This window comes from Lipomyces doorenjongii (genome assembly GCF_038497915.1).
Source record: "Lipomyces doorenjongii strain NRRL Y-27504 unplaced genomic scaffold V1508scaffold_22, whole genome shotgun sequence".
NCBI classification, from domain to species: Eukaryota; Fungi; Ascomycota; class Lipomycetes; order Lipomycetales; family Lipomycetaceae; genus Lipomyces; species Lipomyces doorenjongii.
This window is the reverse complement of record NW_027118089.1, coordinates 199,284-225,995: the sequence shown is the minus strand read 5'-3', so window position 1 is coordinate 225,995 and position 26,712 is coordinate 199,284. Positions and strand designations below refer to the sequence as shown.

General features: G+C 47.6%; 8 protein-coding genes across 8 annotated transcripts; 5 read left to right on the top strand and 3 right to left on the bottom strand.

Annotated features, from left to right (window-relative positions):
• The first annotated feature begins 3,309 nt into the window (after nt 1–3,309).
• V1508DRAFT_416962 (major facilitator superfamily domain-containing protein) lies at nt 3,310–5,132 on the top strand. Its single transcript, XM_066940280.1, has one exon. The coding sequence runs from the start codon at nt 3,471–3,473 to the stop codon at nt 4,959–4,961; it is 1,491 nt and encodes a 496-aa protein (XP_066796064.1). The 5' UTR covers nt 3,310–3,470; the 3' UTR covers nt 4,962–5,132.
• Nucleotides 5,133–7,927: 2,795 nt separating this feature from the next.
• Nucleotides 7,928–9,117, top strand: V1508DRAFT_416960 (uncharacterized protein). The gene has a single exon (XM_066940279.1). It carries the CDS (start codon nt 8,070–8,072, stop codon nt 8,820–8,822), a length of 753 nt encoding a protein of 250 aa, XP_066796063.1. The 5' UTR covers nt 7,928–8,069; the 3' UTR covers nt 8,823–9,117.
• Nucleotides 9,118–9,711: 594 nt separating this feature from the next.
• On the bottom strand, nt 9,712–11,559 carry V1508DRAFT_354311 (major facilitator superfamily domain-containing protein; the record flags this gene model as incomplete). Its single annotated transcript, XM_066936906.1, has 4 exons — nt 9,712–10,417; nt 10,473–11,101; nt 11,171–11,255; nt 11,312–11,559. 4 exons carry the CDS (start codon nt 11,557–11,559, stop codon nt 9,712–9,714), a joined length of 1,668 nt encoding a protein of 555 aa, XP_066796062.1.
• A 1,174-nt stretch (nt 11,560–12,733) lies between these two features.
• On the bottom strand, nt 12,734–14,578 carry V1508DRAFT_416954 (enolase C-terminal domain-like protein). Its single transcript, XM_066940278.1, has 4 exons — nt 14,109–14,578; nt 13,944–14,053; nt 13,780–13,891; nt 12,734–13,731 (listed from the first exon to the last, which is right to left on the bottom strand). The coding sequence occupies exons 1-4, from the start codon at nt 14,282–14,284 to the stop codon at nt 12,978–12,980; spliced, it is 1,152 nt and encodes a 383-aa protein (XP_066796061.1). The 5' UTR covers nt 14,285–14,578; the 3' UTR covers nt 12,734–12,977.
• A 112-nt stretch (nt 14,579–14,690) lies between these two features.
• On the top strand, nt 14,691–15,974 carry V1508DRAFT_416951 (uncharacterized protein). Its single transcript, XM_066940277.1, has 2 exons — nt 14,691–15,344; nt 15,397–15,974. Exons 1-2 carry the CDS (start codon nt 14,878–14,880, stop codon nt 15,914–15,916), a joined length of 987 nt encoding a protein of 328 aa, XP_066796060.1. The 5' UTR covers nt 14,691–14,877; the 3' UTR covers nt 15,917–15,974.
• A 111-nt stretch (nt 15,975–16,085) lies between these two features.
• V1508DRAFT_416948 (uncharacterized protein) lies at nt 16,086–18,322 on the top strand. Its single transcript, XM_066940276.1, has 2 exons — nt 16,086–16,209; nt 16,271–18,322. The coding sequence occupies exons 1-2, from the start codon at nt 16,157–16,159 to the stop codon at nt 18,123–18,125; spliced, it is 1,908 nt and encodes a 635-aa protein (XP_066796059.1). The 5' UTR covers nt 16,086–16,156; the 3' UTR covers nt 18,126–18,322.
• A 693-nt stretch (nt 18,323–19,015) lies between these two features.
• Nucleotides 19,016–22,105, top strand: V1508DRAFT_354148 (uncharacterized protein; the record flags this gene model as incomplete). Its single annotated transcript, XM_066936901.1, has 3 exons — nt 19,016–19,551; nt 19,599–21,913; nt 21,960–22,105. The coding sequence occupies 3 exons, from the start codon at nt 19,016–19,018 to the stop codon at nt 22,103–22,105; spliced, it is 2,997 nt and encodes a 998-aa protein (XP_066796058.1).
• Nucleotides 22,106–23,244: 1,139 nt separating this feature from the next.
• On the bottom strand, nt 23,245–26,570 carry V1508DRAFT_386038 (uncharacterized protein). The gene is made up of 3 exons (XM_066937811.1): nt 26,184–26,570; nt 23,741–26,128; nt 23,245–23,688 (listed from the first exon to the last, which is right to left on the bottom strand). Exons 1-3 carry the CDS (start codon nt 26,502–26,504, stop codon nt 23,380–23,382), a joined length of 3,018 nt encoding a protein of 1,005 aa, XP_066796057.1. The 5' UTR covers nt 26,505–26,570; the 3' UTR covers nt 23,245–23,379.
• Between the last annotated feature and the right edge of the window lie 142 nt (nt 26,571–26,712).

Sequence of the window (26,712 nt, the reverse complement as noted above, 5' to 3'; positions counted from 1 at the left end):
TAAAGCATTGGCTGATGATTCAAATCTCCGCAGTTACTTGCGCTAATGATTCAAATCTCCACAGCTACAGTGCGCGATATTCTGTGCCGCGCTAATTCGAGCTAGACGGATGCATACAGCGACAACGATATACTCTGCGACCCAGCGGGCTCGCTCCCGTTATCTCTGTCGCCCAATGTAGCTGTCTTTGTCATGACAGGGGAAATGGGATGCGGGTGCACTGAAAAGATGTTGAGAATACCGACTTGTTCCCCGACGGGGACCCGCGGCAGTGCAAATAACAGAAGTAGGGGTCCTGACTGTCTGCGGCTCGATGCCCAAGTCATCGTTGCCGCTGGTCGCGGGTTGATGACGACATCCACTTTGTCGATTTTTGGCACTCGCCAGCGCATGTAACTCTGCTCCCGACCCTGTTGACGCTATGTAGCAGAATTCTTGCAATACTACTTCTAGACAGAAAGGCCTGCCTAAAGAAATAGAAGTTTAGAAACAATCCACCATAGGAGTTAACATTATCCCGGACAATTGCAAAGCTGAAATAAAGTTTTCGTAATCCCATTAAGGTTAATCGCAAGTGGTAAGGTGGTCGAAATGGTCACCTCTTCCCAATGCACGTGGGGCCGTCGGCTTACATTGTGCCGTCCCGGGGCCACGACAGCGCATCTGATGGCATTGGCCTACCTAACATAAAATAGCGCATGTTGCGTCTTCGGTTTCATCTTCATCTTCAGTGTTTTCGTTTCTAGGTGAAAACCTGTACATTCTAAGATATCCACATATAACCGTTCGCCTGAGCTGCGTACTGCGGCCCCATTCATGCGAGCATGAAGCTACTGATAGCCATCCCCGGACAAGAGCCCGACTTCACTCAGTAGGATGACTTTCATCAATAATTACTTGACCCTCGAGGTGCACAAGCACAAAACCCTAAACTTTTTTCATGTAGTCTTGTAAATGAGGCCAGTAAAGTTCTAAGGGAATACTGTGCTCGCCAGGGTTGACCAGAAAATTAGGCAAACTACGTAGTCTCTGCGCCTCATTATTCTCATCCATCGCCATGCTTTCCATTCCATATTTTCCATTGCAATATGACTGAGCTATATGATACTCTGAAAGCGCTGCGGCTCGCGGTTCGTCATTCTAGTCTAGAACATATACAAGCCCAGGTCGACAAAAAAAAGATAGTATATCCAAGATTAGGCAGGCCACTGATTGCAACTACGTATCGACACTAAAATAGTTCGTGTGAAGCCAGACGATTGCTTGAGGTCCCAAACAGACGAGACACTTCACATTGCCTCGCACCAGAACTTGATGCTATCCGAATGTCCTCAGGATCGGCAAGACATTCAGCCTGATAGTGAGAGATTGTCATTTCATTTCTATCTGCGTAATCGAGACTAGTTCAAACTACGCGTACCGTGCCGAACATATCATATTTTTTTTGCAAATTAAGAGCTCATCCACGCTGCGCACTAGAATTAATCTTCATAAATATCGATCGTAATGACGCGCGAGCCAGTAAGATGAGCACGTTGCGCCGTCCTCGTCAACTTCTTCTATGGACTATCTATGGTTAATCCGTATAGAAGTCCAATACAAGCACCAAAACCGAAAAAAACAGATAACACCTGCGGCTCTCTTTCTACCGCGTGTTGGCAAAGAGTTGCGTCTCGTTCAGAACTAACCCTAACCGCGTTTCAAGATCGTCAACCGGCAGACTCCTCAACGGTATCTTACTTCCTCAATGCTCATGCTCATGACACTTGGACTCAATAGTTGTTGCTAATTTTCATGTATGTATAGCGCACAGTAAGGTCCTTCGTGGGGAGCATGTCGTTAACACAAGATGGGGTCACAGCCAACTGATTGGTAACTGCCAGGAACGTGCCAGGAATCAGGCATTCAATTTCCTCAATACTCTCAATTGCATGACTATTCCAACTGTCTTAATCGTAATTTTTGCTCCTGAAAATAAGCACTCTGGCTATGCTGACACTGTGGCATTGACAAAATATCCAAAGCCATAATAGAGAGCGGGTAAGAGTTCCTCTGGTTAGGTTATCTGTAACCTCAGGCAACACTGGAGCAGGCAGATACTTCGTATATTCGTCCTGATCTAGGCTAACCCTTTATTATGCTGAAAGAAGTAGGCTCTGAACCCCGAGGTGGTCGGGACCCTAGCCACCAGAGTGTTACATGGTGATGTTCTGAAACCGACTGCAGGAGGTGTCATGTCAACGAGTCGCAACAAATTGTCTATTGTCGGCTGCATGTATTCCCATTTATGTTCGTAATACTAGCAGTAGTTCTTTACGTTTTACAATTACGGCTGCATAGTGACGCTCTATTATGACGTCGCAAGTCGCCAAAAATAGCACTTAGCCGACATCTCTCCGTCCGCTACCACACTATTTAAAACTTTATACTTACAACCCTATTTCTCAACTTGGTTAGCGCAGAATTCCGATTTTGTATTCAAAGAAGGAAAGGATTACCTCAGGCGCGTGCTGGTATCGACCAGGGACATCGGAGGGATTTACATATGGCAGGCTCCATGGTGGCTATGGCGAGAGCTGTGGTGGAATTTTCTATTGCACTTTGGAGGCTGCTCGAACGATCATCAAAAGTCGGGTGTTACAACGGAATAAACCGGTACGAGAAGCTAACTAGATCGCGGATGCCGACAGACAAGTACGTGCGGGGTCGACGCAGCATTCTTCCGAGATATGGGGGCGCGTTCCCCGCACGCATCTATCCCCGCAAATAACTTTTGCCCCTGGCGGAATATCCCTAAAGTGATCGCGCTTAATAGATTTGATGTACCAATAGAATAAGGAATGAAATGGGATTAGATTTATCAAATTTGCATTGCACGTTTAGCGTTAATCTCAGGGTTTTTCAGGATATTATTACCAAGAAGAAGTAGCAACAGCCTTGATTGCTAAGATTGACAAGACACACGAACGCGACGAACCTGAGGCAAGCGAATTATTGGCTTCCATGGCGAACTAAAGGAAGGCGCGCCGACTCGGCAAGCGATTAACCCTGAACCCCAAAGTAAGTGAGGCCCCTACCACCCCCACATCAAAAGTCACCTGTCTTTTCTTCCGTTAGGAGCAGTACGGCGCATAGTTCTTGTGGGGACAATCCGGCGGCTAAAGGTTGCCACAGCAGAAAACGCGGAGCCCTCACCAGAATATTTGTCATGCACCCGAAGAAGCCTTTCTTCCCCGCATTAGGCGGTCGTCAAGGGTTCAAATCCTTCCGAAACGGCGAAACTACATGCAGACACACACCAATGTGAGAATTTCGTTGAACCTAGAAGAAAAATTCCGTCCGCAGCTGGCACTTGGTCGCAAACTTAAAATAGTTCGTTCAGCCCTTTTGTCAGTAGATATAACGTCGGTCGGACCTCCCTTGTATATTCATTTCTAGTATCATGTGCCTGTCAATTCTTCTCTCTCACAATGGCACCTTCAATTACGTCCTTCACGGCAACCACTAGGTGGAGTAATCGACTCGGTAAGCACTTATCAACGCGTTTCTCATCCCTGAGACCACCCCCTGGCGTGCGTTTGGAGAACCCGATTCCGATCCTGAGACAGCTAAACCGCAGACAATGGATGTTTGTCGTAGTCGCACTCGCAGGCTGGACCTGGGACGCGTTCGATTTCTTCACTGTCTCTTTGACAGTCAGTGATATTGCCACGTCGCTGGGCCGCACTGTCACCGATATTACCTGGGGTATCACACTTGTACTCATGTTGCGATCCGTAGGCGCCATCGTCTTCGGTCTAGCGGCCGATAAGTTCGGCCGCAAGTGGCCATTCATTGTTAATTGTTTGGTTTTCATTGCGCTGGAGCTCGGCACCGGTTTCGTGCAAACCTATAAGCAGTTCTTGGCTGTCCGGGCTTTATTCGGAATCGCAATGGGTGGCATCTACGGCAACTGTGCAGCTACTGCGCTCGAAGACTGTCCGGTTGAAGCGCGCGGTGTAATTTCCGGGATTCTCCAACAGGGTTACGCATTAGGCTACTTGCTAGCCGTCGTATTCAACCGCGCTATTACGTACAACTCCCCTCACGGTTGGCGGGCGCTCTTCTGGTTTGGCGCGTGTCCGCCTGTGCTCATCATAGCCTTGAGAATGATGCTCCCGGAAACTGATGCATATTTGGCTCAACGACATTTGGAGCGTATATCCCCGAGGGCCGCGTTCCTGCAAATGGCCAAGTCGAGTTTGAGGAACTATTGGCCTGTCATCATATATATGGTCATCCTCATGGCGGGCTTCAATTTCATGTCGCATGGGTCGCAGGATTTGTACCCTACTATGCTCAGTGTTCAGCTACAATTTTCTCCGAACAAGACTACTGTCACAATGGCGATCGCCAATCTCGGAGCGATTTCTGGGGGCGTCTTTATCGGATACATTTCCGATTTCGTTGGCCGACGACTGTCGGTCATCGTTGCATGTCTGCTCGGAGGTGCTCTGATCTACCCTTGGGCATTTATTCGAAACAACGGCATTCTTGCCGCTGTATTTTTCCTCCAGTTCATGGTCCAGGGTGCGTGGGGTGTCATCCCGATCTACCTCTCGGAGTTGTCGCCGCCTGCATTCAGGGTGTTCATCGTTGGTGTTGCATATCAGTTGGGTAATCTCGCTTCGTCCGCCTCATCCACCATTGAAGCCACAATCGGCTCTCGGTTTCCGCTAGAACAGACTTCGAGCTCCTCTGTCAAAAGATACAACTATGGAAAGGTCATGGCGATATTGATGGGCTGCGTGTTTGCGTTCGTCTTGATTGTAATATTCTTGGGTCCCGAGCACAAGGCAGCGGATCTAAGTGCTGGAAGATCGTTTGAGAAGCATGACGATGGGGTGGATACGTATCCGGCAGATTTAGAAAAGGCCGCACAGCATCAAGAGGACTTGACTGAAACCGTGCAACAAGATTAATATGACGTTGAGCCAAGTATTGCAATTGTGATGTTCTCAATAAGGATATGTTTACTTATAACGAGAATGTTCCTGGTAAGGCCAATAGAATGACAAGTGATGAGCTTTCACTTTAGACCCTGCTCATGTCTCAGTTGGCTACCCGGCCTTTAATTCGAGGCGACCTTATTGTCGCGACGAGAATGGGTAAAAACTAGTTGCAAAACGCAAACGAGTGCGTGTGAACGCGCACATGAATGAATTTACGTAAGTGCAAGACAAACTCAAGGGCTCAAGAGCATACTGGTAAAGTTTCGTTGCGAAACTGCGAAGTTGTGCTAAGTTTTTTTCCCCCGTTGTCATCCGCTGATCGCCCTTCATTTAACAGAACGTAAGTCCACTTCACTTGGACCTAAGCCATGTCGAGGTCAAGTCCACCCCAACGGCACAATGCAGTCCAGAAGAGCAGTGCTGCGAATATGAAGTGAAGTCGAGGCAAGTAATGCCGATTTTTGATCAATTTGGAGCGAGATTTAGTCAATTAAACTCAAGTTCAGAGTTCACTAATATTAAAACCGGCTTTAACGCTCGTACAATGCAATCTAGTTTCACTACCGATGTAATGTAGTCGTCGAGGAGAGTGCAACGACCTCGTGATATTCTCCACTTTGTCAACTCACACATGCCCTGCCCCAGCCCTTGAGACACCCGACGCCTCGATTGTCAGTGTGGCGCGTCCTCGACGCGTCATTTCCGTAACCAGTGGTTTCGTGCTCGGCGCGTGGCGGACGCTACAGGATAGTGCCGTCTTCTACGCTGAGTACGTCTGTTATGCGTCATAAGTCCATCAACACATGCCTGCAATGCCCTGGCAGCTATTGAGCAAGACATTCCAACTCTCTTCTATGACTACTAAGATATTCCAGGGTGATAACTATTTATGGGACGTTTGAAGAAGCTTAACAAGCCCTTCATTTGAATGAGTATTCCACTGGTGTCCCTCTAATAGAAGTGAAAGTGCTTCTTTAGTGGATACCTACAATGGATAAGGGGGGACTTCCTCCTAGAGTTACACACGTGCGAAAAATGGCCGATTTGATCCTGACCAAACGTGCAGGTATATCACGTGAATAGTTTATATCAAATCGTGAGACAAGAAAAATTACCTTCTTCAAATATTCAGAGTGGATTTAGAGCTACAGGGCTAGTTCCGTATGATCCAATCGAGGTGTCAAGTCACCTGTCACTTATTTTTAATACACCTACTCACATAGTCCTCAGAGAAGTCAGCAACAAGGATCTAAACAGCGATGGGTGCCTGAGACACCGAAGACTATAGTCTAAGTACAACGTCAGGCAAAGACAATTAAAAATATCTAAGACGTGGCACCGCGAGCCACCAAGTCCAACGAATGTCGCAGTTGATCAGATCAAGAAGTGCGCGGAATTAGTAATCTATCTGGCCGTGATTTTAAATGACTAACTTACGCAATCCAGGACAAGCACCAAAAAAGAAAGCGGGAAGCTCCTAGATCATTTATTACTTCTAATGAAGTTACTATTCTCACCCGAGCCGAACTCTACTTCCCCAAACCCTGAAACCCTGAACTCTGCTGCTCCCCAACCGCTTCGGGTCTCCGCTCCCGTTCTCTCGAGACAGAAGTTTCTACGACTATTCCTCCTCCTCCTCCTCCTGCGAATTTGATTATATTTGCGGCTAACTTAACTATGTTAGAGGGGCTCCGCCTGACGCTGTCTGTCCAGCCAAAGCGTTTTGTCACCTCTGACTTGGACGACAGTAATAGTTTGCGTCGCCATACGGCATGGTCAGTGGGGCAACGTCCGCAAGGTGGTGAGGATGAACAACGTTGGCGTCTCTACCTGAAGGGGGCCTATCAGAGGGAGCACCGCCGCGATGCAGAAGCTAAGAGGGAGTCCGCGGAGACTACACCCGCTTTGAGGACGTCGAGGATAGGGCGTTAGAAATTGTCGACCATCTGGCCTTATCGGATATTGCGCTTGCTCAACGGCTTACACGTTGGGAAGACATGGTCCTGGGAGAGAACCAGGGGACTGTTCGGCATGTCCCCTGAAGCGCGCGAGTGATGCGTGGGAATTGCGGCTGCTGGTCTTGGCTGAGTCTTGGTTGTGCTTTGCGTCTTGATATTTTAGATTTTGTCCTTCGTTCTGTGCTTGATTTGAGGCTTCGAGCCAGTGGATAGTTCCGGCATGTACATGAGGCTGGAGCCGGTCCAGGGCATATAATGGGCCATAGATCCCCAGTTGTAAATCATGAAAAAAGATTCTAAAACATAGAATCCGCCGACTATGTCGGCTAAGGTTTCCTTACAGGACCCCAGTCCTAGATGCAACGAGTACTAACCGACATGGGCGTTGCAGAGAGGTTGGACATAACTCTCGTACATGTTAACTGGACAAAGAATATGTTTATTCTCTATAATGTTCTTATATTCGCTGTGATTGTTATTTTGAAAATAAATAGAACGCTAGGTTTTAGTGATCCGTGCACTGGGTTGATCCGGCGGATTGTCGATCACGTCATAGACAGTTATTACACGTTCTGTTAAATAAAGGAATATCAGCGGATGAGAACGGGGGAAAAAAAAAAATTAACACGATTTCGAATTTTAAACCATACCAGTATGCCCTTGAGCCCTTGAGTTGGTCTTGCACTTACGTCAGTTTTTACTTATTCGTCCAAGCTTATTTCCGATTAGGTGCACGTATGAAAGTTACAGTCTTACAGACGACTGACTGGTACAATTACTGGCTGCAAGTCCTCTGGTCCCACTACATCCACTAGATGCGAAACTACCATGCTAATTCGGCCAATAGATACTTTCGGTAATGCCAATCAATGTAAGCTGCCACCGATATATTTCACCTGTGATTCCGATCGGCCGATAGGATTGTCGCAGTGAGGAGTTCTGTAGGTCTGGCGACTAAGTTTTCCATATGAAGGTCTATGCACGTTGTGCGGCTGACCGCTACTCGGCCGAATGACGTGACTAGAGGGCGGTATATAATTCAATCATTGTCATGCCGCTCTTCTGATCCTAAGATTTTAACTCGTCACTCTGTATTTCAAAGCTCTCATCAAAATCAATAATGTCTCTCGCCGGAAAATCTATCATCATTACCGGAGGCTCTAAGAACCTCGGCGCTCTCACTGCCTTCGAGCTCGCCGCGCTCGGCAGTCCTAGCTTTACTATCCATTATCACTCCCCCTCTGACAAAGAGAAAGCCGAAGCCGTGGCCAAGGATTTGAAAGAGAAGTTTGGATCCGAGGTTATCATCTTCCGTGGCGCATTGGAGAACCCGAAGGAGGTCGAAGCACTTTTCGCTGCTGCCAAGGAGGCCTATGGCAAGGTCGACATCGCCATCAACAACGCCGGAATGGTCCTCAAGAAGCCTTTCGTTGAGATTACCGAGAAGGAGTACGACGTTATGTTTAACGCCAACTCAAAATCTGCGTTCTTTTTTATCCAGCAAGCTGGCAAGGACCTGGCCGACGGTGGCAAGATTGTCACAATTCTTACCTCCCTGCTCGCCGCCTTCACTGGCTTCTACGGCCTCTACGCTGGTTCAAAAGCTCCTGTCGAGCACTTCTGCCGCGCTGCCGCAAAGGAGTTTGGCAGTCGTGGAATCTCTGTCAATAACATCGCCCCTGGGCCAATGGACACTCCATTCTTCTACGGCCAAGAAACTTCCGAATCTATCGACTACAACAAGAATGCGTCCATGAATGGCAAACTGACCGATATCAAGAACATCGCGCCAATTGTCAAGTTTCTCGTCACCGAAGGCTGGTGGATCAACGGGCAGACCATCTTTGCCAACGGTGCCTATACCACTCGTTAGACTGTGAACAACTGTACGTGTATGTTATGTGTCGCAATGGGTTATGATACGTCAAATTACTTTAAGCTGCAGGAAAGCCGGACAATCGACCGATCCAATCGCAATTTGAAACTATCGCTTGACTTAAGTTTAGTTATCTAGCAGTATTGATAGTCACTCAAAATGTAACGTATAATTTTTACACCGTTCCGTAAATAACACAAAAAAAACAGAGCACCGAATGTAAAGGAAAGAAGCAAAGTATAAGAAAGGGGAGAAGTCAAGAATGACCTGGCCCTCAATATAAGGGCCTTCTCATCTCAGGATAACAAAGGTTCAGATGACAGGTGCCGTACACGGAGGGTTTCAGCGTAAATCATTTAGCAATCTCTGTCGAGACTAGACATTCATCGCCTAGAACGAATGATCTCCAGTTGAAAACAAGCGAGAACTACCTCGCTATCTAAAGGTTGAATTCTAACCTGTTACGACCCAATGAAAGGAACAGCGCACAAATTATTCAGCCTTTTCTTAATGTGCACACCTGCGCCCCCGTCCGAGCCTCTACAACCAATGAAAACTTTTCTAATCAAACAAAGCAAGCCAATCAAATGAACGCATTACAAAATCAACACAATCACACCCGGGCATCCGAGCGGAAGGAACTAGGCCTTGGAGTCCGAGATCCGAGGATTCTCCGGCGGAGGACACCGACGGTTCGGGGGTAGCGAGGGGTACGAGACACTCAGGACGTGATACTCAAGGGTTTGTATTGAAAGCCTCAGGTACTATTGCATAAAGAATAATCCACAGAAGCATCGCTTGGATAATATTCCGTGCCAACACTACAATTTAAATGCGCCGACATGACTTTACGAAACAAAGAATTGAACAATATCTTAATTCCGTTTTAATTGACTTCTTTCTCCGACAGCGTGACAGCATTCTTCTGATTTAAGCTAACCTCTTCAATAACTGGCTCTTCGCGACTATGATAGCCATCCGTTCCAATTCCCGATTCCCTTAGCAACTCGGCTTCGTAGCTCGGATCTACCGTAAGCCCAAACTCATTGTATACGCGCCCACGCTTTTTTGCCTCCCGTTTGCTCAAAAAGTGAAAGAGCAATACTGATCCAATCGTGGCAGTGTTAAAGGCAATGGCCGCATAAAATCCGTAATGGTAGTGGGGGGCTTGCTCTGTGGGGAATAACAGGAGTGGAACAAACGCTCCTAGCGCGGGGCCTATCGTGTTTGCTCCGGCCATCACCAAACCACGAAACTCGGCATCGTCCTGGAAAGCTTCCTGGCTCCACGATAGCCAAAGTGTCCAATAGAATGTAGCAAGGCTGGGAGCCAAGTATGCGTAGAACTTTGAGCTGTAGTTGACGTTCCACACGGCGAGAATGACGTTTCCAGATATCCGGATAAATTCTCCAAAGATGATCCATGGCCACCGCGTGCGCGTGCGATCCGACAGCGAGCCAAATACAAATGCGGACCCGATGGCACATGCATTAGCCGCTGTGGGAATGATGTTTACCTTCTGAATACTCATGTCCAGTGACTTCAGCCATAAGTTGAATGAAGCACTTGGTGCATCACCGCCCGATGCTGTACTGCAACAAGATTATTACACGTTCTGGCACGAAAAGACGGCAGCGATGATCTCACCAGACAAAGCACAGACATCCATAAGGTCTCCATGATAGCACATATTGGCCCAAGCGTCGGAGAGTTAGTTTTCTGGGACCCTTCTTACCAACGGCCGCAAATCGCCTAATAGAAAACTCCTTTTCCTCCTTCGTTAGCCAACGGGCACGTGTATTGGTAGGGAAATCAGGGAGACAATAGAATCCTAGCAGTGCAATAGGAAAAGAGATAACTCCGTCCATGATAAAGAGCCATCGCCAGCCTGCCAGGCCCCCTCTGCCGTTAAAAGATGTATATAGTCCAGCTTGAAGATAACCCGAAAACATTGCCGCAATATTGGCACACATGTCAAAGATTGCGACGCGCTTGCCGAGCTCCTCTGGAGTATACCAGCTTCCGAGAACCTGCATGAAGACCGGGAAGGCGGCGGCCTCGACGAGGCCAATAAAGTATCGGAGAACATACACAGATTTTGCAGATTTCACCGAAGCAACGAGCATAACTAATCCGGACCACACAAGCTCGCATGACGGTACGATGATCGACGGTCGAAAATGCGAGACGATATATTGAAAAGGAATTGAACCCGAGAGGTAGCCCATATTGAAGAACGTCGCAAACAAGTTAAGCTCGTTACCGTATAGTGCTAGCTAATAAAACTGTGTCAACAATAATCACAACCTAAAAGCAAAAAAAAAAAAAATAACAGGACAGCATACGTCTTCTTGCATCCCGCTGACATAAGCGTTGTTAATGTTCGTGTTATCCAAGCTCTTGATAAGATAGGATAGCATGACATAAATCCTAAATTCAAATGTCAGCAAATAGACTAATAGCGACAATTGCAAGTAAATACTCACAAGATGAACAAGTCGATTTTATGAAGATACTTCTGTGTCTGCGCATCTTTGCCAAAAGAATCCCATAAAAGCGATACGAATCGAACTAGCCCGCGCTTGACAGAATTGCCCTCGTTCTGAATGCCAGATCTCGTGCTCCGGTTAATCACGTCCGCCTGTCGTGATGTCTTCAACTCGCTATCTCCGCCGTCGATAGCGGTTTCTAGATCCAAACCTTGACGTTGTTGATTGATGGCATCTAAGGTCATAAAAGACTGTACAGGGTCAACCATGGTCATCGAGTAATGTGCGACATAGATTTTGTGGCCAACGGGTAGTAATTAAATACAGATACACCTATCAGAATTCAGCGAAGTCTTATCATGCGGTGCATACTTTGTCCAGCAGACATTTACGAAGTTGAGAGATAACCGCCACAGACCGCCGAATTAGACACATCCACAGCGTCCTTTGAAGGTCATGTCTTAAATAGCATCGGTTTCTGGTAAATTATTGATTGCACAGAGTGTAAATATTGCACTTGGCAATCTGCCAAAATGTCAAATACGATAAACCACAATAGAATGAAGGTCCCGTACATGCCTATACACACAGGCAATCAACGAAGGACGAGACCTTGAACGAACTGAATAGCGGTATACTCCGATGAAGAAAGAGGCTTATCTAAACTCAATTGCAGTCAACCTGTAGGTACACGCTGCATTGGGGAATGATGTGCGCGGATAACTAGAACTAGCGAGGGCACCCCGACCGGCAATAATCAAAAACCGTTTCCCCGTAAATTCCGAAAGCCATCCTTCCTGTCCATGTTGCAGCATAAAATGGCGGACTTAAAGTTTAAGAGTGGCGTCTTCGTTTAAGCAGCCACAACTCAAGCAAATCGCGCGCAACCTACTTTCGTATTCGACGCTGATGACGAGACTCAGAGCCCGCCAGGAATATCGCTCACGCTTCGTCGACCCGTCTGTGAGCTCGCGTCTGACACGCGCTGACTTCTGTGCCTATCGTCTGGTTATAAAGATCTCCACCGCTGCTGCTGCCGTTCCTTGTCATCGTCCGATGCAAGGACACTCCGACGGAACCGGGAGTGCAAGATGGCGAGAACCAAGCCATTTGGTCCACTGCCGGTCACAGAGACGCCTTATCGGCAACGTGTGAAGTGGGGAGTCTGTCACAGACCGAAATCCTCCATAAAACACATGAGAGCACTTGTGCACGCTGGCAAGCAGGGCGGGACCACCAGGTCTCCGCATTTTACTCGTAACGTTCAAAATCCGGGGTTACTGTCGATTCCGTAGCCAGCTTTTGTCAGCCAAACTGGCGTTCGTCCCACCATTCCTGGACAAGCAGTTAGCAGTAAAGAATGTTTTTCCAATAGCGTGTAACCAGTCTCTACACCCCTATTGTAAATCGCCGTTGAATAAGTTCGCATGATTGCGACGTGCCGTATCGCCTTGCATCTGGGTAGTACGCAGAAAATATTTCACTTTGGACAGCTAGATCTCCACTAACAACTTGAGGCCGCAATAAGCGAAACGATTATATTACTTCGTATGCTTTCGTCATTAGCGGCAGCGCCGCGCGCAAACCCGAGACGCGGTATCACTGTTAATATTTCAATTTACGTCTTCATGTAATTATTTCCATTACTCTCCTATGCAACAAGTTACCACTCCCTCAAGGATCCATCATACGCAACAAACGAACCGCTCCGCCATGGCCTCGCTTTTTGGCTTAATTTCCGGACAACTTTCTCGTTGATCTCAATACCCAATCCAGGTCCATCTGCGACATTGACATAACCATCGCTAACATCAAACACTTGAGGATTGTGAATGTAAGTTCCAATGTCTTCCTCACCAGACTCAATATTGTAGTGAATACCAAGCGACATCTCTTGGATGACGTGATTCGGGGTAGATGCTGCAATTTGCAAGCATGCCGCCAAAGCGATCGATCCAAGTGGGCAGTGTGGCGCAATTGCAACGTCGTACGCCTCGCACATAGCGGATATCTTCTTAATTTCAGAAATACCACCGACATGCGAAATATCAGGTTGCAGGACATCGATTGTTGTGGGATTCAAAAACTTTTTGACGTCCCATCTCGAATGTAGCCGCTCACCGAGCGCGATTGGTATGGTGGTCAATTGCGACAGCTCTGCGATACCCTCATGATGCTCGGAGAGAAGCGGCTCCTCAATGAACATTGGTCGGTGCTCCTCAAGCAGTTTGGCGAGCTGCTTGGCCATCGGCTTATGAATACGGCCATGGAAATCGACACCAGCGTCCATACCAAGGGATTTCACAGTCGCCAATCGATCCGCGGCTGAGTCGAGAGATGCCGGAGCGTCGAGCCAGCCGATGTCGGCAGTGGCATTCATCTTGACGGCTTTGAAACCCTGGGCAAGACGACCGAGACTAGATGTATTAGCAAGCAATATTAGCAATGGAACGAAAATATCTTACGCTTGCTGCTTCACATCGTCTGGACGGTCGCCGCCGATCCAGGCGTAGACCTTAACTTTGTCACGCACCTTGCCGCCCAGAAGTTCGTAGATGGGGACATTCAGTCGGCGCGCTGATATAGTCAACTACATGCTTCTCTCGAAATGACAAAAATGATAGAATACCTTTCAAATCCCACAAAGCTATATCAAGTCCGGAGAGTGCCGACTGCAAAACTGGACCACCACGGTAGAATCCCATCCGCCAGACGCTTTGCCATATGTGTTCAATATTGCTAAATGACTTATTAGAACATCAAATTAGCTGATGAAAGTCATCACTCGGCTCACTTTGCTTCCCATCCAATGAAGCGAGATTTGAACTCGTCAAGCGCCCCCTCGACCGCCTCGCTATGTCCTTCAAGCGATGCCTCACCCCAACCGTAATTGCCGTCGACGTCGGTAACCTTGACGTAAAGCCAACGTGGGGGTACACGGAAATATTCAATTTCTGCGATCTGGGGCATTCTGAGTTCGTGATGATATGATTATTCGGAAGTACGGAGTGCTTATATCGGACCCCACCATCCCGCTTTGATCCCGAGGGTTTATCAAGCGACATCCCGCAATGTACTGTTTTGCGGGGTACAGTTGTGGTTCCAAACTAAGCTGCTGTGAAATGCGCATCGGCCAGCAAAATATTTCCATCAATTATGTATTCTCCTCTTTGATCCTAAGTGTGGCTAAGAGTACGAAGATGTCAGAAATAGTCAAATAATTACTTTACGCAAGATTGATTTTGCATATGCTTACTGTTTCGGCCAAAAGCTCAAGGTAAAAATAAAAATTGTTGAAGTCTATCTTGGGGATAAAGTTGCGACCGACAGCCGCATCCCGCAATCTCCGAGGAACATCATCCCGCGCGGAACATGACTCCAACGCGCCCCGTGCTCTCCGTTTTGCCTGATTACGGCTCTAAACTATGACGTATCATCATCCCGCTTGAGGACGACCGAATGATGTATTTATTCGCACCGTCCCCGACACATTTTAAAGGTCTGTTGTTTACTCACTTATAGTTTACTCTCCTACTGATACAGGATATACATACGCGCAAAACATGACGCTCGCCGACTCTCCTTCTGCTTTACCATCTGGGATCTACGTCCCATCACCCACTTTCTTCGTCTCCAAGGCTGCGACCACATACTCGACTTTCAATCCGCCAATTGACCTCGAGACGCAGCTCAAGCACACTCTGCACCTAGCCAAATCAGGTATCCATGGTGTCGTCTTGCTCGGTTCAACCGGCGAGGCCGTCCATATTACCCGCGAGGAGCGTAAGGAAATGCTTGCTTATGTCCGGAAAGGCCTCAACGCCGAGGGCTACACCAACTTCCCTATAATCGCAGGCACTGGCACCAACAGCACTGTCGAGACTGTTGACCTCCTCAACGATGCAAAGGAATGCGGAACAGAGTACGGTCTCGTGCTTGCGCCCTCTTACTTTGCGACCGCTGTCACACAGAGAGGTCTGATTGATTGGTACATCCATGTCGCTGACAGGTCTCCGATCCCAGTTATGATGTGAGTTTACATTCCTCGTGTTATTTATTGCAGCTGTGCTAAGTGTATTTAGTTACTACTACCCTGGAGTCTCCAATAACATCTATATTGCTCCGTCGACCTTTGAGAAGCTTGCACAGCACCCCAACATCGTCGGTACGAAGCTGTCCCACGGCAACATCTCACATCATACTCTTCTCGCCCAGAACCCAGCCATCAAGACTAACAACTTCCACGTCTTTACTGGTCTCGGTCAACAGTTACTGCCAATCCTCACTATTGGCGCGGCGGGCGCTATTGACGCCCTTGCTGGCATCTTCCCCAAGTCTGTGGTTCATCTTTACAACCTCTCCATTGCAGGTAAGGTCGGCGAAGCGCAGAAGGTTCAGTATATCGTCTCAGGCGCGGAGGAAGTCGTCGCTGATCTCGGCGCCGTCGGAGTTAAGGAAGGTGTTGCTCGAATTCTCGGATTCGGTGACAGAGATGGTGCCCGGTTACCTCTTACAGGAGGATTAGAAGGTGGTGACGTGGCTTGGGAGAAAAAGTACAAGAGTGCTTTTGACGCCGTTTCTAAGCTCGAGACGTCTTTGTGAACGGTTATAACTGTTGTTGTACTTGCTGGGAATTAATGGAACATAATGGCCAGAGTAGTACATACTGTTATAATTTTTTGTAAAATGTCCCTTATAAGTGCGGGTTAGGGCACTCGTTCGGCGACGACTGGCATCGCAATCATCTCGTAGGTCTAGTAAACACTTGTCTCCGACTGCGCTGCGCATCAAACAAAATTGATTTCTGTCGATGCAACGCCGCATGTCGGCGGACTCGTAACAATGGCCGGCATCTTTCACGACATATCGGATATCATGAATCCATGGGCACTAAGGTTATTTTTCCTTCACTATATTTCTTGCTCACCTAGGTCTCTTCCTGACACCTGCGAATAGTCCGCCGCCTTCACCTGCCATCGTAGCTACTCTGGATTCTGCTGGCGATTACGATGATTTGGACGTGCACTCTGAGTCTCTTGCGGATGTCGCTGTAGAAGAAGCGCCACGTCACCCAGGTGTACGACGAAGTAAGGTGATGCCGGTTTGCACGCTGCCAAAGACCAACGTCGCTTCTCCCGATGAAGGGTTACGACGTTCGAATGAGGATCCGGTCAATCGGCTTCCGGCGGAAGTATTTCAGCAGGTTCTTGAGAATGTAGAGTATCCAGAGATAATTTTCCTCAAGAGGGTATCGCGATCATGGTATGCATTCGTGCACGAATATGTGACATTGACTCCGGCGCTGGCCTTCAAGTATCTTGATTTTGAGAACTACGAGTTAGATTGTATCAGTGCAGAATATATCTTGTCGTGCATTAAGAAATCAAAGGGTTCGGTTCGCACGATTGCATTCCCTTCTGTTGCATCGGAAGATAAATATAACAGTATCTTTCGATCGTCACTCATATTCCAGCACCTGTCACCAGAGCTGATCGCATACACGATTGGAGCAGAATATTCCGGTACTACGGCGATCCCGTCGATTTGGGGTCCTGATCCGCAATCGCTGATCAGACAGGCTGGCCCATTCCTACGAAATCTGCGCGAAGTACACATCGACGACGGGTTCTCTGCATCGCTCTATGACTGGAAGAATTTTAGCAACGACACGGCATCTGTATTTTCCCGATTAGAAGAGTTTCACATCTCCATGCGAACGTTACCGCGCTTCTTTGAATTCCTTGGTTCATTACCTCTACAGTTATGGTTTCCAAACTTACAGATCCTGGAATGCAAGTTTGACAAGCTCGCCACAACTATGGACAACCAACAAGTATGGCCAGATATGTCATCCGTGTGCTTTTCGACAAACTTCGTCGCATTGCCAGCTCTACGTGTCTTCAAACTCGGCGGCGTACCGGACGACATTTCGCGATTATGTCCGATGGACCAGCAATGTCTCGACTTGGCTATCCGGTGGATGCCGAACCTAGAAATATTTAGTTGCCGTGGGATATGTGTCATGGGACGGGGAAGTTATGGGTATATTATCCGTCGCTCGGATTTTCGGTGGAATAAGAAACTGCTAGAATTTGACTTCTCGTACAGCAATACGACTCGCATGCCGGCGATCATGTCCACGTGTAAAAAGCTGATGCTGCGGAACGCAGGCGTGTTTCCTCGTACCCTGTATTACATATTTGGGCAGCCGGCGGGCTATTTGGCCGATCCTGTTGATATGAGAAGTTCGATTATGAGGGAAGATCTACGTCATTTTCCAGATGATATGTATGATGGGGATGGAGTTTCTTTGATAACTGACGAGTATGGGTTACTGGAGGAATTGGACCTCTCTGGATCGCAGTCAGGTTTGACTAACGAACGGCTCATCGATACGTTGGCTCGGTGCAACGGCGACAAGCTGAGAAAGATATCGTTACAAGGATGTACAGCTCTCCATTATGACCGGTGTATTCTAGGAGAGGTCAAGATAATGCAGCCTAATTTGATGTACCAAATTATTTCTATGCTACCTCATCTAATTGTGCTGAAACTCGGCAATAATGAGACATTTACGGACGGCGGATTGCGTGCCATAGAACATTTGCATGAGCTCCAGTATCTCGACATTGCGCAGGCGCCAGTCTCGGAATTTGGGATGACGCGGTTTATCAAACTTGTGAAGACCGCGAATCCGAAACTGGAAACCGTTGTGCTGACTGGGTGCTTGTGTATATCTGAGCAGACAGTGCGGATGGTTGAGGACTTGGGCATTCGGACTACTGGGGAGGCGGAGCCGAGGTTGTTTTGATCTGCATTTCTGGCCTGGCTTAGGAGTTTAGGTTAATAGGTTCATGAGATTGCCTTGTATGCTTATTATGATAGATAGTGCTTGTTTTTATTACAGAAAAGAGTCATTGTTGCGGCCTGTTTAATTGTCAATACGATTGTTTATCGCGCACAATGGGATTGATGACGCCGTCTATTTGGCTCAATTGCGGAACGTTGCTAGACGTATGCTTTATATGCCATTTACTTTGTCTAATATGCCAACATTGATATCGAGTTTTTCGACCCACATTAAGGTTTAATCAGCAAAGATTCGCGTGTACTTAATTGGCTCACGACATTCGTGCTAGCTACAAATATCCTAGCCCAAACCTACAGGAGAAGCAAGTTGGTTCTGTAGCCCTAACCCTAGCCATCAGCAGCGAGACTCTCATCGCCTGCCCACTCCCACCACCATGAGCCTAGCTACCATCACGACCCTGTGAGTGCACCCTCCCGACACAAGCACTGCATTTGTTCGCATCGACCCGCCTGTTACCCAGTAACGCACTTCGGAAGCAGAATTGTGGCAAACAGTCGCACTGCATACGTCTGCCTGCTGCCACCGCCGCAGTTGCAGTCGCCATCCGCATGCCTCTGGGCTTTAGTGAGTCTGATAAAGCCCAGCAGCCGCTGATTGACAAGTCCCCTACGATCAATTACAACACGACAAACACCAGCACAACGGCAGCCGATTCACGACGCATCTCTTCCGCCTCATCCGCCTCGTCCACGTCGGCCATCACACTCCACACCATGCCGCACGCGCCTTCTTTGAAGGACTTAGCCGGCATGGACGAGTATCGCTCGCCCAACGGCGACGTCGCCATCCGCATCCGCGACGATAACTACAACGAAGACGGCGTTCCGCTCATGTCCAAGATCGACGATAACGACGACCACGAGTCCGAGGAGCCCGAGCCCACCGGACCATCGCGAGTCGTCGTACCATTCGCAAAAAACGGCAAGTTCCCGTCCAACGCGATCTCCAACGCGAAATACAACCCAATCACCTTCCTTCCAATCATTCTCTATGAGCAATTCAAGTTCTTCATCAATCTCTACTTCCTTATCGTCGCCCTTTCCCAGATCGTGCCTTCTCTCAGGATAGGTTATCTCTCGTCGTATATCTTGCCGCTTGCATTTGTCCTCTTCGTCACTATGAGCAAGGAGGCACTGGATGACATCTCGCGCCGACGGCGAGATGCTGAAGCTAATAAGGAGGGCTACGAGGTTGTTGGTAAAGTCGATTTTGTGCGGTCTAGGGATCTTAAAGTCGGCGACTTGGTGTTTATCAAAAAAGATCAGCGAGTCCCCGCTGACATGATCCTTTTGAAGTCGTCCGAAGCTAACGGCGAGACATTTATTCGTACCGACCAGCTGGACGGCGAGACGGATTGGAAGCTGAGGTAACTTTGCGATTACAAACTTTTCTGATGAGTTGCCACTGACGAAGTAGGATCGCGTGCCCTCTTACCCAGTCTCTGCCAAACGAGACGTTGTCATCAGTACAAATAACCGCCACCGCCCCATCGAAGTCCATTCACTCCTTCCTCGGTCGAATATCTCTCGACTCGGCTAATCTGCCGCTATCGATCGACAATACTCTCTGGGCCAACACTGTACTCGCGTCTGGCCATGCTATTGGCTGTGTTATTTACACTGGAAAAGAAACTAGACAAGCAATGAACACGTCCAAGGCTCGTGCAAAAGTTGGCTTGCTTGAGCTCGAAATTAACAGTCTTTCTAAGATCTTGTGTATTTGCGTGTTCTTGTTATCACTGTTGTTGGTCGGATTGTCTGGCTTTCGCGGACAGTGGTACATTTCAATTTTTCGGTTCCTCGTTCTTTTTTCATCCATTATTCCGGTTTCGCTCCGTGTCAATCTGGATCTTGGCAAGTCTGTCTACGCGTATTTGATCGAGCATGACAAGGCGATACCGGAAACTATCGTGCGAACGTCCACTATCCCCGAAGATCTTGGGCGAATCGAATATCTTCTTACCGACAAGACCGGTACGCTTACTCAGAACGATATGGAGCTGAAAAAGATTCATGTTGGAACTGTTTCATATGCGGGCGAGGCCATGGACGAAGTTGCTGCATATGTTTCTGGTTCAGCTCAAAATACTCGATCCCGTCGTGATATAGGAGTCCGTGTCCGTGATCTCGTTTTCGCCTTGGCGGTGTGCCACAATGTCACTCCGGTCTATGAGGATGGCGAGTCGTCATATCAGGCCGCATCCCCAGATGAGATTGCAATAGTCAAATGGACAGCAAGTGTTGGACTGATGCTCGCAAAGCGTGATCGCTCGTCTATTGTTTTGACATACGCCGCATCAAAAGCCGAGCAAAGTCTTGAGATTCTTCAGATTTTTCCATTCTCGTCCGAGACCAAGCGAATGGGTATTGTCGTACGTGACTCGGAGAAGGACGAGATCTGGTTTTTCTTGAAGGGTGCGGATAGCATTATGGCTCGTATCGTGCAGAAAAACGACTGGCTTGAGGAGGAAACTGGCAATATGGCTCGCGAAGGTCTGCGAACGTTGGTTATCGGTCGCAAGAAATTGACTACTGAAGCTTATAATATTTTTTTGGAGAAGTATACTGCTGCATCTTTAGTTTTGAAGGACCGTGATAGTGCGATGTTACGCGTGGTTTCGGAGTATCTTGAGAAGGATTTGGAATTACTCGGTCTCACCGGTGTCGAAGACAAGCTGCAGGAGAATGTTAAGCCGTCGTTGGAATTACTACGGAATGCAGGCATTAAAATCTGGATGCTGACTGGCGATAAAGTCGAAACAGCCCGATGTGTTGCCGTGTCTGCGAAGCTCGTTCCAAGGGGCCAGTATATTCACACCATCGCCGGAATGACACGAAATGAAATTGCGTACGACCAGCTGGAATACCTACGGAGCAAGGGTGATTGCTGCTTGCTTATCGATGGTGAATCACTGGCGTTATTTTTGGATGTCTATAAGAAGGAGTTTATTGAGGTTGCTGTGACTCTTCCGGCTGTTATTGCTTGCCGATGTTCCCCTACGCAGAAGGCTGAGATCGCAAAGCTGATAAAGACATGGACAAAAAAGCGAGTTTGTTGTATCGGCGACGGTGGTAACGACGTCAGCATGATCCAAGCAGCCGATGTCGGCGTGGGCATTGTTGGGAAGGAAGGTCGCCAGGCTTCGCTTGCAGCTGATTTCTCGATTTTGCAGTTCTGCTATCTCACTAAGCTTCTCGTTTGGCACGGCCGAAATTCATATAAGCAATCTGCTAAGCTCGCGCAGTTTATTATCCACCGTGGGCTCATCATATCCATAGCGCAGGCAGTTTACTCGATCTCCTCATCATTCGAGCCACTTGCGCTTTACCAAGGTCTACTTCTTGTTGGTTACGCTACAATCTACACAATGATGCCTGTCTTCTCTATGGTCCTTGACCGCGACGTCGACGAGGACCTGGCTGAAATGTATCCAGAACTTTATAAGGAGTTGACGGAGGGCCGCTCCCTATCATACTTAACTTTCTTTATATGGGTCCTCATTTCAGTATACCAGGGTTCTATAATACAAGGCATTGCGCAGATTCTTGTCGGCTTTGATATGTCTGTTTTCAAGATGATGGTGTCCGTCAGCTTCACGGCTCTGTTTTTGAACGAGCTTTTGATGGTCGCTATGGAGATCATCACTTGGAACAAGATCATGTTTGCTACTGAGATTGTCACAATTGGCGCTTATATTGCATCCATTCCCTTTCTTGGAGATTATTATGGTGTGTATATTCTTGTTTCATTACATGACATGACTTCAACTAACAGGTGCAGACTTACATTATATCATCACTGGACCATTCTTCTGGAAGACGGCAGTTGCGACGGCTGCCGCATTAGTGCCGATATTTCTTGTCAAGGTTATCACACGCCGCGTTCGACCGCCGACATACGCCAAGGTCCGACAGCGGTAAACGCTCGGCAGTCGAATAGCACCGAGTCATTTCTCTTTTTGTGTATCTATCCATCTTTTAATTTTCGGATCGCCTCTTCAAAATTATAGTTGTCTCGCCTCAGTCAAATCTACACATAAATATATGCGACCATTAATCTTGCAGACAGCTGGGAGTGTTTTTGTTTTTATTTCTTTATTGCATTTTAGATGGAGATATAATCTTGTTTGGTATTGTCGTCTTTTATTTTTTTTCTTCGAGTCATTCTTGTCGTCCCTGGATTCGACTGGTATGGCGGCCTGGCCGAACGTGACGCGAGTGGGTGCAGGATGGGTGGTATAACATTTTGAGTGGTTAGTATGATCAGAGCTAGATATTCATCTTCTTCTATTTACTTTGTTGGGCGTTTTATTTTGTGTAATAAAATGTTTTATTAGTATGATAATATTAGGTATATTGTCAACCAAGGGCGAATTGATGTTCTCGATGCACCTGTCGTCTATTGCGGACACAGCGTAAGGAATAGTGATAGCCATCGATCTCCATCAAAGGGTTTGTGCAACTTTAGTTCCTGTTTTGCAATCGTGGCTGCCACAGATTTAGGTATCGTTCTAGTCAGAACATACTAGCCCATCGTCAAATGCGTGGAGGTAGAAAATCTCGGACCTCGAATTGTATTGCCGCCATCCCTGTCAGGTATACCGAACCTACATAAGCGCAGTCTGTTGGTTTGAGGATAATGTTAAGAAATATTTAGAGGTTGAAGTGCCTGTTGTTGGACGGTGGTATCAAAGAATTGCAACTGTGACGCATTTAGCTGGTGGAATGGACATTGAATGAACTGCAAGCTGGGAAGGTATAGCTGCCGGCGCTGCAGGATTACAGTGATATGTTCTATCACTCAGGTCAGAAAAAGCTCATTCGCCATTGCTAAGGGAACAGTCAAAATGTTCAGCTAGCAGATGAGACCCTCTCGGTATCCATCGCGGAGCCACATTCCAATCGCTAGGATGACTTCTATATGAGTTTCCCTCGGTCCATGATTTTCTGCAATTTGTCTTACCAGTCTTCTACAAGAATATGTCTTTGTTTACCGTAATGGGGACTACAAGCAACTGACTTTCTAAATGGTGATTTTATTGTGGTGAAGTGCGGGAAGTTGTGTTATTAACTATGTTACTGGTCACTGGTTTGTGTTGGATGGCTATTGCACATATTGATGTGGAAGTCAATGACGTATCTCGAGACGTAACTAAATACAAAATGCAATCTCAACGATTGGTGCACCAAGATTTCTATGTCGCCCTAGTACCCCTGGCCTTCTGTCCCCACCACAACTCAAACTGGCCTTCCTTATACTCGTCAGTTTCCCCGTTGGCAATAGCAGCTGTGGCACGCTTGTATTGCTCAGCATAACTCTTCGTATATCTGCCAAGTCCGATATCAGCTTGCAGCTGTCTTGCGGCATCTTGAATAACAACATTCCTGAAGAAGCCTGGGACGGGAGATGTAGATGACGCACGATCTATTGGGAGGATGTACTGCATGATATCTCGGCGATCCTCGATAGAAAGTCTTCGGAAAGCATCTTCGCTGATGAACATCTATAGTTCATTAGCACTGTTTTGGTCATGGTCACGAAAATATATAACATACTGATAAATCTGGAAGATCAACTAACGCCGATTTAGCATTATTGAGTAGATAATCCGACGAGAATTTATCTGACCTACGAGTCCTTCGAGCCGTAGAGGGAATGATTGGCCTTGGTGAGAATTGTGTAGGTGGCCGCCTCTTTCGCAAGGAACGCCGCGCTGACCCGTCATCGTTCGCATTTTCTTCATCTTCATTGCTAACGATGTGTTTGCCTTTGCCTCCTTCGTCTGACGCATACATATCCGACAGAGTTTTAATTTCACTATTTCTATCATTTGGGCGCAGTGGCTTCGACGTCTCTGAACTTTCGTCGTCAAATGCAATGTATTCTTGCCCTCCACATTTTTCCATGTTTGACAGCCAAGTAGGCATCGACGCCAGTAGCCTGGGGTCATTAGAACTAGTCGCTGATGTCGAGTAGTTTGGCCGCGAATCGAGAATTTCCATAGTAGAGCGTGTAGTCGAGTCGTTGCTCTCCACCATTGATAACACCGCTGGCTGAGAACCTGACATTTTTTCCCCAGCTATGACAGACGCAAGTGCCGGAGAGATATGAGTATCTGTGAGTGGATTGTTCGCCGCGCTGTTAATATCAGAAGACTTTATAACCTGTGTAGTCGCTATGGACTCCAGTTGGATTGCCTGAGCACACGGTAAGGGATCAATGACTTCAGATACGTCGGAAGTGGTATCACAATATGACGAAGATGCACGCTTCACCACAGACCTATTCGCTGCTGCCTTCACAATATCTGATGTCGACTTTCCGGGCGACTTGGTTGTTAACAAGTGAACTGGAGTATCAGGAACGAAAGAATCGTCGTGCACATGCACTCCAGCAGGTATGGTGGGGAAAACACTTCTTTTCGTTGCGCGTCTTCCGTGTAGCGATCCTAGCTCAACCTGGGTTGTCGGCAATTTTTGATCAAGTTCCGCAAAAAAAACCTTATATTCGTCACAGCTGTTTGTTGCAGATGCAGACAGGTGAAGCTGTTTGGTGGGTTGCGCCGAATTCTCTCCATTGGTGGATAGTAGAGGTAGCACCCCAGATTGAGATTGGATTGGCTGTATCAGTGGGACAGTCTCGAACGATTGAATGGAGGACAGCATCGACATTTTTGGAGTCGCCATAGCAACTGAGTCGCTCGAGCAATGCGCAGAGACACGATGAATTAGTTGAGAGGGTAGTAACCATGCGGCCTCGTCATCAATTACCTGCGTTGGAGGCAGTTCCTCGTCCTCATCCGACGTGTTACGTGGAATATCTGCACGTTTGTCTCCAGTGGTATTTTCCACGTGAACGTCTAATCTTTGTCCCGATCTAGCAGCACGCGTAGCCTCAGTTTCACTCTTTATTTCCGTGTCGGAGTTCCTAAGCGCATATGGCTCGAATTCCTCGCAATCGGCTTCTAATCGTAGATTTTTCGACTCAGTGCTACTAGAATTCGATTGCGTTCTATCATGACCGCAAAGGCTTTTGGGATGGCGGTCGACTTCGACTTCTAGGGCATATAAATTCAACCTTCGCTTTCTCTCTTGGCTCTGAACTACTCTTGGTGTTCGTGACAAAGGTCTGGATCGCGACTCACGTCTCCTTTGGCGTGAGTAGGAAGTGTCGGCGGAATCTGAATCAGATCGAGATTCAGCGTTGGAGGAAAAGGCATATGCCAGACTACTGCTGTCCTCAAAGGCAGGTTCTACCCCAATGATTGGAAATAAACTCTGCATCATGTCCGGGTCATTAACTATATCTTCATCCGGATCAGACAAATCAGGTGATCCATCCTCGCCCTCTTCTGAAAATAGCTCCTTGAGCTCTCTGAAGACTGTTCCGGGTTTCGGAGGCATTGCTGGTTCAGGTGTCGAAGAACTGCTGGCCTTTTCAGGCTGGCGCTGTGATATAAGTTGAAGCTTTGAATTCGCGTTGTTGAGCATCTCCGAAGTTGAACAGGGTATTATTTGTTCGGGTTTGGCCTGAGTTTTTTGCACATCCAGGAGAACCGGATTGCGAGGTTTGATCACTCGTCCTGTTCGTGTAGTGCAAGATGGCTGTACTGATTTGTGGCCTGCAGGTACTGCAGCTGGTTGTAACTCAGTAGGACTTATCGACTCTTTAGTTTGGTCCGATGCTTGCAAATGTAGGGAGGATGGAATAACGGCTGGCTCATCATTGATTAATGTGATACTACTTCTTGGCACCACACGACGACCTTGTCGGACAGAATGTGCAATTCCACTCGTGTTCGACGCTGGACTCTTAGAAAAGGAAGAATCTGGTTGCGAACTAGTTGAATTGCAAGCCGTATTCTTCTGCTTGTGTGCACGTGGCTCAGAATCGTCGTTCAACTCCTGTGTACGTTCACCCTCACCGTGAACGTTTGAGTCCGCCTAACGAAAGATCAGCGACAACTTAACTCCTAAGTAACAATGTTACGTCACTAACTTCAGCACAACGCATCTTGATTTCTGTCAATTGGGATCTGACGATTCTCCGGCGCGTCGGAGGAACGGACGATCGCGCGAGACCTCCTGCGATATCGTCCTCGTTCCCGGGCCCCTGATAGGCATTCTTTAGTCTTATATTTGGACTTTCTAGTCTCACCGATTGCCGAACTGCCGGAGCTGATGCAACTGATCGAACGTATCCGTAGCGTCCAGACACAGTCCGTGTGTCACTTTCTTTACCACGGGGTGAATGAGGAGGCTGCAGATGCAAATTGTCGTCCTCGGGCATCACCTTGCGGCAATCTCCAAGAGCCTCCATCGGAGGCTGCGAATTCCAATTGCGTTCTTGACCCTAATGATTAGCTGCGTGGATGCTCACCTTGTGACATCCGCTGGATTTAGAAGGAGGGATCTCTATTTTCGTTTTTGGAAAGCCACGCGTCACTGTGGTTTATGGTTTTATGTAGGTGGGAGCTTGCAATTTTCTCCGGCAATGCGGTTTAGGGTTAGAGGTCCCGCCAACAAGA

Excerpts from the sequence above, each read along its gene's own strand:
- V1508DRAFT_416962 (XM_066940280.1), top strand. The coding sequence starts at position 3,471 with ATGGCACCTTCAATTACGTCCTTCACGGCAACCACTAGGTGGAGTAAT.
- V1508DRAFT_386038 (XM_066937811.1), bottom strand. The coding sequence starts at position 26,504 with ATGGAGGCTCTTGGAGATTGCCGCAAGGTGATGCCCGAGGACGACAAT. Across the intron at positions 26,129-26,183 it reads TCAAGATGCGTTGTGCTGAA|GCGGACTCAAACGTTCACGG; the intron begins GTTAGTGACGTA and ends ATCTTTCGTTAG. Across the intron at positions 23,689-23,740 it reads TTGATCTTCCAGATTTATCA|ATGTTCATCAGCGAAGATGC; the intron begins GTATGTTATATA and ends AATGAACTATAG.
- V1508DRAFT_416960 (XM_066940279.1), top strand. The coding sequence starts at position 8,070 with ATGTCTCTCGCCGGAAAATCTATCATCATTACCGGAGGCTCTAAGAAC.
- V1508DRAFT_416951 (XM_066940277.1), top strand. The coding sequence starts at position 14,878 with ATGACGCTCGCCGACTCTCCTTCTGCTTTACCATCTGGGATCTACGTC. Across the intron at positions 15,345-15,396 it reads TCTCCGATCCCAGTTATGAT|TTACTACTACCCTGGAGTCT; the intron begins GTGAGTTTACAT and ends AAGTGTATTTAG.
- V1508DRAFT_416948 (XM_066940276.1), top strand. The coding sequence starts at position 16,157 with ATGGCCGGCATCTTTCACGACATATCGGATATCATGAATCCATGGGCA. Across the intron at positions 16,210-16,270 it reads ATGAATCCATGGGCACTAAG|TCCGCCGCCTTCACCTGCCA; the intron begins GTTATTTTTCCT and ends ACCTGCGAATAG.
- V1508DRAFT_416954 (XM_066940278.1), bottom strand. The coding sequence starts at position 14,284 with ATGCCCCAGATCGCAGAAATTGAATATTTCCGTGTACCCCCACGTTGG. Across the intron at positions 13,892-13,943 it reads AGCTTTGTGGGATTTGAAAG|CGCGCCGACTGAATGTCCCC; the intron begins GTATTCTATCAT and ends TGACTATATCAG. Across the intron at positions 13,732-13,779 it reads GACGATGTGAAGCAGCAAGC|TCTCGGTCGTCTTGCCCAGG; the intron begins GTAAGATATTTT and ends TAATACATCTAG.